At 53.0% G+C, this 9,024-nt stretch overlaps 1 protein-coding gene across 1 annotated transcript in view; it reads right to left on the bottom strand.

Moving 5' to 3' along the window:
- Positions 1-205: 205 nt before the first annotated feature.
- Positions 206-9,024, bottom strand: part of HTRA1 (HtrA serine peptidase 1) — a 51,202-nt gene continuing 42,383 nt past the window's right edge. The window contains exons 4-9 of the mRNA XM_027063292.2: positions 7,762-7,956; positions 6,552-6,584; positions 5,064-5,178; positions 3,869-3,926; positions 2,301-2,396; positions 206-927 (exon numbers count right to left, since the gene is read on the bottom strand). Of these exons, the coding sequence (XP_026919093.1) occupies positions 759-927; positions 2,301-2,396; positions 3,869-3,926; positions 5,064-5,178; positions 6,552-6,584; positions 7,762-7,956 (666 nt within the window). The 3' untranslated portion in view covers positions 206-758. The remainder of the gene's footprint in view (positions 928-2,300; positions 2,397-3,868; positions 3,927-5,063; positions 5,179-6,551; positions 6,585-7,761; positions 7,957-9,024) is intronic.

Here is a 9,024-nt window from a genome sequence, read left to right as displayed (position 1 = left end):
CCTATTTTATGAAGCCAGAGTGGCCAAGCACAGTTGTTAGTAATGCTGGTAAACCCCACGTGATGATTTGGAAATAACTGGTAAGCCTGCAAGCTCAACCCTGTGCGGACAATGTGGTTTAATGAGGACCTGTTGACCTTACGATCATTTCCAAGAGACAGCCACCAGCTGTTCACAGGGAACGGGAAAGAAGCAAGCCACAAGGCAGAGTATGAAGAAGTACTTTAATAGCTCAAACTCAAAGTCATTGTGCCCCCAGTTCTGAAGAGATTCCTAAAAGAGGCAACTTCGGCTGTTTGGGAAGCCAACGGTCACCGGCCTGTGGTCTCTGGCGTCCATCTCCTCCGGGTGCTGACCGCGAGGAAAGCAAAAACGTGCCCAGGACCATTCTGGCTCCCGTGGGGCCTTCCTCTACCTATGCGTTATATCAACTGCCTTAGTTGGACTAAGATGATGACTCAGTTAAAGGGAGAGACAAATGTTGACTGTCTAAGCAGGAACAGTCCAAGCCGGCAAGGAAAAGCACACTGCATACATAGGAATACAGAAGGGCGAGCTTCGGCCTACGGATCTATGACATTACATTTGTTTTGCCTGCAAACTATCAAGAAGGATTCTGTTGGCCAGGGTGCTTCTGCTGAACAAGGAACATGGTGGTCCGAAGTCTTGAGTGTCCTGTGCCACCAGCCCAGAGTCATCACACACCGTCCACTGGAGAGTCTTTGAGGGGAAACATGAAATCCAGCTCATGCCTCTACCTACGGGTCGATTTCTTCAGGAATCACCGTAATCATAATGTCTTCGTTGCCCCTGCGGACAACCATGTTCAGGGTGCTTTCCTTTTTAATGACGTCACTGACGTCATTAGCGGAGACCACCGACTGTCCATTGATGCTGATTATGACGTCATTTTCCTTGAGCCCACCCCTGCAACACAAGGGGAAACACGATTGTAACGCTTCCATTCCCCCGGGTCTAACTGCCACGAGAGGGACTCGACTGTGCGTTGACAGAGGCACAGTTTAGAACCCAGAAGCCCCGAGCGCATCGGGTGGGGTGATGGCGAACTCACACGACAGTAGCTTCAACTACCAACGGATTGCGTCATTTCCTTTTGAGGGTTTTAGGCCAAATCATCAGTCCTGTCCATGGCAGAAATGCTCCCCAGCACTTGTTATGATCGGATGACAGACTGACCCCAGAGGAGGTCAAGGATATGCCGCTACCATGTATCGTCTACCATGTGTCGTGCCCGTGGCCAGCTTGCTTGTAATGGGCATCACAACTCGGAGGACGGTCCCCTGAGGAGCAGGTGGAATGGTTCCGCCTTCTTTTGTGTTACTATTGCTGTAACTCTAGCTCTTGCAAATAAGCAAGAGTCAAATAAGTGTCAAATAAGCTATTACGGTCCTTTAGTGGTCTAGCACAGCGTCAGCAAACTTTTTCTGTAAAGGGCCAGATAGGAAATATTTTGGACCTTGCAGGCCGTGTGGCATCCAGCACAACTCAACTCGACTGCCGTGGCCGTAAAGCCACTGTAGGCAGTGTGTAACTACCGAGCTTGGCTGTGTTCCAGTAAACTTCACTTACGGACACTGAAATGTCAATTTCGTACAATTTTTATGTATCAGAAGAAAATGCTCTTGCTTAAAAATTTTTTCAGCCGTTTAAAAATGCAGTATCTATCCTTCGCCCACGGCTCAGATTAAAGCGGAGCAGTCGGCGGGCGAGATCCGGGCCCCGGGGAACAGCTTGCAGGCCCCACCCCGTCTAGCTCTTCTCCCTGCATATTATGTCCGAAGAAGTAAGAAGTGCTGACTGCCTGCTGAGCTACTTCTTTTCATGTTACTTGGATGTTACCTGGGTTATTGTTCTGGAGGTGTGGACAGGTATGGCCTGGTCCGTAACAGACGGAATCAGAGAAGGCAGGCTTCTGTGCCAGGCTTCTGTCTGGCAGCCCAGGACGGGGCCACTGCCCAAGATCTCAGGGCCGCTGCTCCTTCAACCCTCTTTCCCCAGCCAGGCCTGCCCCAGAGACTCATGAGAGTCAGATGTTGCTCCTTCCACCTGAATCACCTCTCATGAAGTGAGGACTTCTGAGGACAGGAAGCACCCTTTTGCTGATGAGTGCTGAGCTGAACCAGGCCCGAAGGGCCCGGCTGGCGGGACCAAGGGTGTCCAACCCTTTCATCAGGGACCCTCACCACCACCTGAGCCGATATGAAAAGAACACAGCCTCCCCCGACCGCCCCCAGGAACCGCAGGGATAATCCAGCAAAGAGAAAATAGTTCTAACTCACGCTTCCGCTGGAGTGTCAGGAATGACTTCAATGATATATGCTCCCGAAAGCACATCCGGGAAGTCTCGGTGACGGTCTTTTAGCTCTTTGGCTTTGCTGCTCGGGAGGAAAACACCTGCGTTAACATCAAGTAACAAGGGGCCTCTATTGGCTGAGACTCAGCTCTCACCCAGCTTCTCCTCCTGATCCCTGAATCCGAAATAAAATAGCCCCAGGAGGTCTGATTCTGCTTCGCTTACATGTCTATGAGAGTCAAAGATCTACTGGCTGACACGAAGTACGGTGCTTTGTAATGATTATTATTCATAATTTTACTAATGATTTAATAGTAGCTATTGTAACGTAAGGAGTGACTATGGTGTAGCAGTTGCCCAGGTTTGGAGCCCCAGCTCTGCCACTTTCTGTGTGATCCTGGGCAGCTGCTTAACCTCTCTGTGCCTTAGTTTCCTCACCTACAAAACAGGAATAATGACAATACTCTATGATGTAGGGGTCGTTTTGAGGATTAGGTGAGATGGTCTGGACGCAGCACCTGGCCTGGTGCGGAGCAAATGTGCAGTAAATACAGTGGCTGGTGTCACTGTGGCTGGCGACCCGTGCCACCACCCGTGGATCCGAGCCTGGGCACACGTTCACCACCCACCAAAATGCCTGCACTGTTGTCCTGGCCCCGGAGAGGAGGAAACTGAGGCACAGAGGTCAAGTCATTCCCCAGGTCATTAGCCAGGAAGTCGCACAGCTGGGACAAGAACTCAGGAAGCCAGATGCTAGGGTGTATATTCCTTCCCCATACCTTCGTCGCCCACAGTTCCAAGACAAGTAACTGATTCACATTTGAGTCTTAGCAAATCAGTCCATACATTGTGGAGTGCTAAAAACGACACCACCATTCATAATATGCATCTAAAGGATAGTAATATGGTCACGATTAATAGTAAATTAATTACGATAATTCATATGTTAATGCTGACATGAATACGTTCTGCTCTTTGCTACCTGTACCTGCAAGAGTTTCCACTGTGCCCTTAGTTACCAGGACTCGTGTGGTTATACCAGACTTTTTCATCAAGGGTAAAACACCAGTACGTTATAAGCCTGGCAGCCGCATGCCACAGCTTCCACCGGCTCCGGCAAACAAGCCTGACCCAGCATTCCGGCAGCCACAGCCCACACACGGTCGCACTCCCAAAAGGCAGGGTGCTCTGGGCTGAGGGAGGTGCTGGGGCACTCCTGGAATGTGGGTTTCAACGGAACAAGTGGTAAAAGGAAGGCATGAGGGAGAGTGACCAACACGCCCCACTGTCCAGGCCTGCCTTCAAAGAGGAGGGCAGAATCTTCTAGAAGGAAGGACCTGTTCCCTCCAAACACAAAAAAAAAAACCCCAAAAATGAAGCATAAAACCAGAGGCTCAGGGGAATGGCGCCTCCTCTTTCCTGATGTTTCTCAATTATAACCAGAAACCGAGATGCTTAAGGCAGCATGAGGTTTCCCTTTCAGGGCGCCAGTGAGAGCCTTCCTAAGTTTAGGTTTAAGTTTAAGATACACACACAGACGTCCCGCTTACCCACCTGGATGTGAGCGACATCATTCGGATGCCAATATACTTCTTCTTGGTAACGGCTTTGCCTGGTGGGACAACAAAAGGACAACAGGTCAGCCCAGTTGGCAGCTGTACTGGGGACACCAGGAGCTGTGAGGTTCAGTCCCTGCAGTGTATGGAGTCAGGGCCATGGGGGGGGAACGCTGACGATGTGGTTCAAATCCTTCTCAGACCCCTACCTGCCATGTTACCTGGGGAAAGTCCTGTCATTTTTGTTAATGGCCAAAAACTGAGGAGTGATACTTGCTTCCTCTTTGCCTTATCCTGACCTCCAATGAGGGTTCTAGCCCTCCGATAAATCCAGAATCTGAGCCCTTCGTCCCACCCTGGCGTGGATGACCAGGAGAGTCTCTCACCTGGTCCTACCACTTCTGCCCAGCCCCTCCAGCGGAGTCTCCATGCAGCCATGACAGTGACTTTTCAAAGACGTCCACCAGATCATGACCTTCCCGGTTCTCAGTACAACCCAAGGCCTTCACCATGGCCACCACGGCACAGAGGTCAAGTCTCCGTGACCCTGGCTAACTGCTTTCTGCATCCATCTGGGTGACCCTGAACCTCACTGCACTCCAGCCACGTGACCCACTCGCTGTGTGTGCTGTGCCCACAACGGAGGCCTTGAATCCACTGTTCCCTGGTCTGGAATGTCCCCCTCCCGGCACTGCCCCAGCTCACCACCCTGCTTCATTTTCAGGGAAGCATCATTGGTATCTGAAACCTTGCACGTTTGTCTAGTATCACCCTCCCTCCTCCTCCAGTCAGAGTGTAAACATCACACATGCCGGGGACCTTGTGGAGCCATGGAACCCCCAGCCTAACCCCAAGCAGATACGGGTCAACAAACATGTGTGGAATGAACGATCTCCCTGAATCTCAGTTTTCTTGTCACTGAAATGGGACTAATACTTCCCTCCTGAGAGGGCAAAGGAACTTAATGAAATAAAACGATGTATAGAAATCACCTAGGATCATGACTGGTACATATTAAACCAAACCACATGAAACATTCACGGCCAAAAAGGGTCAAACTTCTGTGACCCAATGCCAGGGGCCTAACAGCGTGTATCCCATTTTCCTTCTCGATCCGAAAAGGCTTAGCTGACGTTCAGGGGTGCAGCCGGGCCTGCCTGAACCACCCGCGGCCACACGGGGCCATGCTTTACCTTTGGCCTGTCGGTCATGGGACTCGGTTAGGAACTTTTTAATCTTATCTGATGGGATTGCAAAGGAGATTCCGGCTGTCACCTTCAGAGTGTTAATCCCAATGACTTCGCCATCCTGAAAAGCAAGATGGAAACAGCCTGTTGAGCCCACGAAGGTTTACCAGAAGACACGCACCAAAAGCGAACAGATCGTCTGTCATGAAGGAAGTCTTTGAGCTGTGAATGGGTGGGGAGGGGGAACCGGGTGGAGGGGGTCCCAGGGCCGCAGGCGGAGAGGCATCACTTGGGCAGTACGAGCCAACACACATCAGGCTCTGTCCTCAGGGAGCACCGTGCCACAAAAACAGCCTCGAGGCTGGTTTCGAGGTGCTCCTTTGCTCCTTCCCCAGGGAATATTTCTGAAACCTCAGAGTCCTTTAGGTGGCTGTCCATAGCCTCCAGCTTCCTCCATGTTCCATGATCTAAAGATTCCTCTGCTGACACCCAGGGGGACAACCTTAGTGACTAGGGGTTACTGGGAAAACACAGTGCTATCTCCGTGCTGTCTCAGCAGCCACAGATGTTACAGGGGCTGCAGGGTAAGGCCCCGCCTCGCTTCCTCTGCTTGTCACAGACCGGCTTCAGATCACGGAGGAAGGCAGTCTACGGGCTGTGCTCTCGCTCAAGACAGATTCCTGGTTTGGCGAACGCTACTCATGGAATGACAAGACCCCTTCACCGTTATTCTGCACACCCTTGTTGAATGGTTTGTTTAGCTCAGGCTGATAAGGGACAAGTGCCAAGCGACTACAAATTCTCTCCTTGTACAGTTCCTGCAACACTGAGAATTCGGTCCCCGACACCGAGAACCTTCCAGCAGGCGCTGCCACCCAGGGCCTCTCTAAAGACGGCCTCGATTTCCCATGGAGGGAAATGAGAACAGGGCTGGGTGACCCCTGAGCTGCGTGGGCCCCACTCTGGCAGATTCTAAAGCTTCCCTTTTCATGCTTATGTATTTAAATATAGCCTTATGTGACATCTCTGTGAGCGGGGGCAACTCCTCATTTCAGCCAGGTCTTAAGGGAGGGCTCCTGGCCAAGACAAAGACTGTAGACGAGCCAAGCCAGCTCCTGTGGCAGCCTGGGGACCTCATTTGAAGGCCGTGCCTTTTTGTAACAGGCCAGAGCTGCTGACACCTTCAAAAGAAAGGCCTCCCCCTTTGGCTGCTCCTGGGTTGGACCCAAATTCCACTGAATTTACTTGTAACTTTGAAACCCAAGCATGTCTGCTGGCATAACACTTCCAACCCCGACTCCCACATGCCTTACTCCTTCCAGAAAAGATAAGAAGGGTAATTTCTAAGGATGCGGTACAGACTCACAGATTTCACTGTAAAAGAATCAGATAATGTGCTGTGGCAAGTTCATGTCTGAAAAGAAAGCAAAAAACAGCAAAACAAAAAACAAAAAAACATGTACACAGATTTAAAAAAAAAAAAAAAGGCCTTACCAGGTTTACTAATGGTCCTCCTGAGTTTCCGTACTGAAATTAAGCAAAAATTAAAAGGTTATGAGTGTATGTCTCTATATGGCCCTGTGCATTTCCCTGCCTGGCAGGTTCTCTCCTTGGATTTGTTCCTGTCAACCTAATATGCTGCTGGAAAAAGGGGCCTTAAACATTTTCAGAAAGTTTTAGATGTGCCATAAATGGGGGAAAAAATTTTTTTTTTGGCTCCAAAGCCCAGAGGACAACTATGACCCCCCTCAAACACCCAACACCCACTTCCTTCTCGTAGCAACACACTGGCTACCAACCGGTGTTTCAAACCTGCCCCCACCCCCCCACCCCCGCTATACGATCCCCGCTTTGCCGCTGTGGCTGGAAATCCACATGGTTTGTTCTTTTTCCACTACTTCATGCGGATCACAAGAAAGTTTGGGAATGAAACCTTTCAGAGCAGCAAATGTACAAAACACACTGCTTCTTATTTATTAGACAGATGTAGGGGGAAACACGTTGCTCTGTAGAAAGGCCGATCCATGGGGCGCCTGGGTGGCTCAGGCGGTTGAGCAACCGACTTCGGCTCGGGTCATGATCTCATGGCCCGTGAGTTCGAGCCCCGCGTCGGGCTCTGTGCTGACGGCTCGGAGCCTGCTTCGGGTTCTGTGTCTCCCTCTTGCTCTCCGCCCCTCCCCCACTCATGCTCTGTCTCAGAAATAAACATTAAAAAAAAAAAAAAAAGAAAGGCCAATCCTATAAGGAGACAGCCGAAGGGGAAAAATTGTGGTTTATAAAAGGTTCCATTGAGGAGATGGTGTGGAGCAAGGCCTGGCCTCCTTAGACGTGGAACAGTATGGGCCTAACGCTCAGACCGCGCCCCGAGGCAGAGCGAGCACCTCCGGGGGTGACAGCACCGGCACCAGGGTGAACATCCCTCCTGCACAGAGCCTCAACATCGGGTCCACTGAGCGGCCTGGGGGCAGAGGAGCCACAGCCCCTCCAGTGGGATGGGGAGCCCCCTTGGGCTGCAGACCTTGGCGTATCCGAAGTCCCCTTCACAGGAGTCCCTGGAGATGGCTGAGGCCGAGGACCAGCCCTCGGCCTCAGCCGCTCTAGGGGTTCAGAGGTAAAGCCTTGGCCGGCACCTCGAGGATCCTGGCTCCACCCCGGGTTCCTAAGCCCAGCTTTCCAAACACCTGCCCGACCCCACGGGACTCACGTTGATGATGGCGTCGGTCTGGATGTAGTCCATGTCCGAGTTCCGGAGCCCCAGCTCTTTGCCACCGCGCTGGGTGGTGCTGACGATCCCAGTGGTGACCGTGTTCTGAAGGGAGAACGGGCTTCCGATGGCGACCACGAACTCCCCCGGCCGCAGCTCGGAGGAGCGGCCCAGCAGCAGGACAGGCAGCTTGCCCTGGAACCACAAGGTTGGCGTTGCTGCGTTTGGTTAGCAGAATGGACGACGCGCAGGCGTTGGGGAGTGTCGGGCGGTGACGGGCCTCGTGCGGGAGTGAGGGCAGGCCCGGGGCCTCCCGTCCCCTCCCGCCCACCGCCATCAGCACGTCGCAAGCTGATGAGGGACAAATGAGCGTTGGAGCCGCTGACCAAGGAGAACACGGAAGGTCATGAGAGGCCACCGCGGGGTCGCGCCCCATCTTGACTATTAGCCCAGACCTGCTGTGAGACCCTGAGACCAGGGGACAGGAGACAAAGTCTGGACTTGGGGCAAGGCTGCCGAAGAAAGGGAAGACGCATAGAAGGATCCTGAGCCTACACAGCCTTGGGGTGGAATGGGGTGGAAGGAAAGGGCGGAGCCACCCCCGCTCATCACAGGTGCTTCGGTCCGAGTCCTGGAGAATCGGGAGCATTGAGGCTAGAGCCGCACGGGTTCGGCTGGGTGCATCTCTGTGCTAAGTGCAGGGCAATTCTGGAGAGGCGCAGGGAGCGGGAGGGGGCGGCGAGGCATCCAGCTTCCCCCACCCCTCCACCAGCCCCGAAGCCCCAGAAGTTGCCTCTCTCCTCGCCCAAAAAGAGCGCCCCATCGACCACCTCTGCTCCGCGCGGCCCTGGTGAACTGACCAGCCCCGCGAGCCTGATCCCCAGGGCCCTGTGAGGCTCCGGCAGAGTCAGAAGCTCCAAATAACTCTTCACACTGAAACAGGGCAAAATGAGGCCAGCTGGAGTAGCCAGGCCTAGAGCTGGGCTTCCATCGGGATGGCCTGAGGCTCTCCCCCTCCCTTCCTTCCTGAGCCAAGCAAACCTTCCTCTTGCCTTTGTTCCCTGAGTCAAGAGCAGAGTAGCGGCTGCCCAAACAACGGGAACCAGGCCCAGGAAGCCGAGACCCCGCCCAGGCCTCATGCACGTCCAGCCCCCTCACATCCACCTCAACAAAGAAAGAAAGAGATGAGGGGGGCCCCCCGAGAGGATGGGGTGGGCGAAAACCAGGGTTATTTTAGCATCTGCTCTGACACGGAGAGGGCAG

Source organism: Acinonyx jubatus, chromosome D2 (genome assembly GCF_027475565.1).
Source record: "Acinonyx jubatus isolate Ajub_Pintada_27869175 chromosome D2, VMU_Ajub_asm_v1.0, whole genome shotgun sequence".
NCBI lineage: Eukaryota > Metazoa > Chordata > Mammalia > Carnivora > Felidae > Acinonyx > Acinonyx jubatus.
The sequence above is the reverse complement of the archived record's forward strand: the minus strand, read 5'-3'. Positions and strand labels throughout refer to the sequence as shown.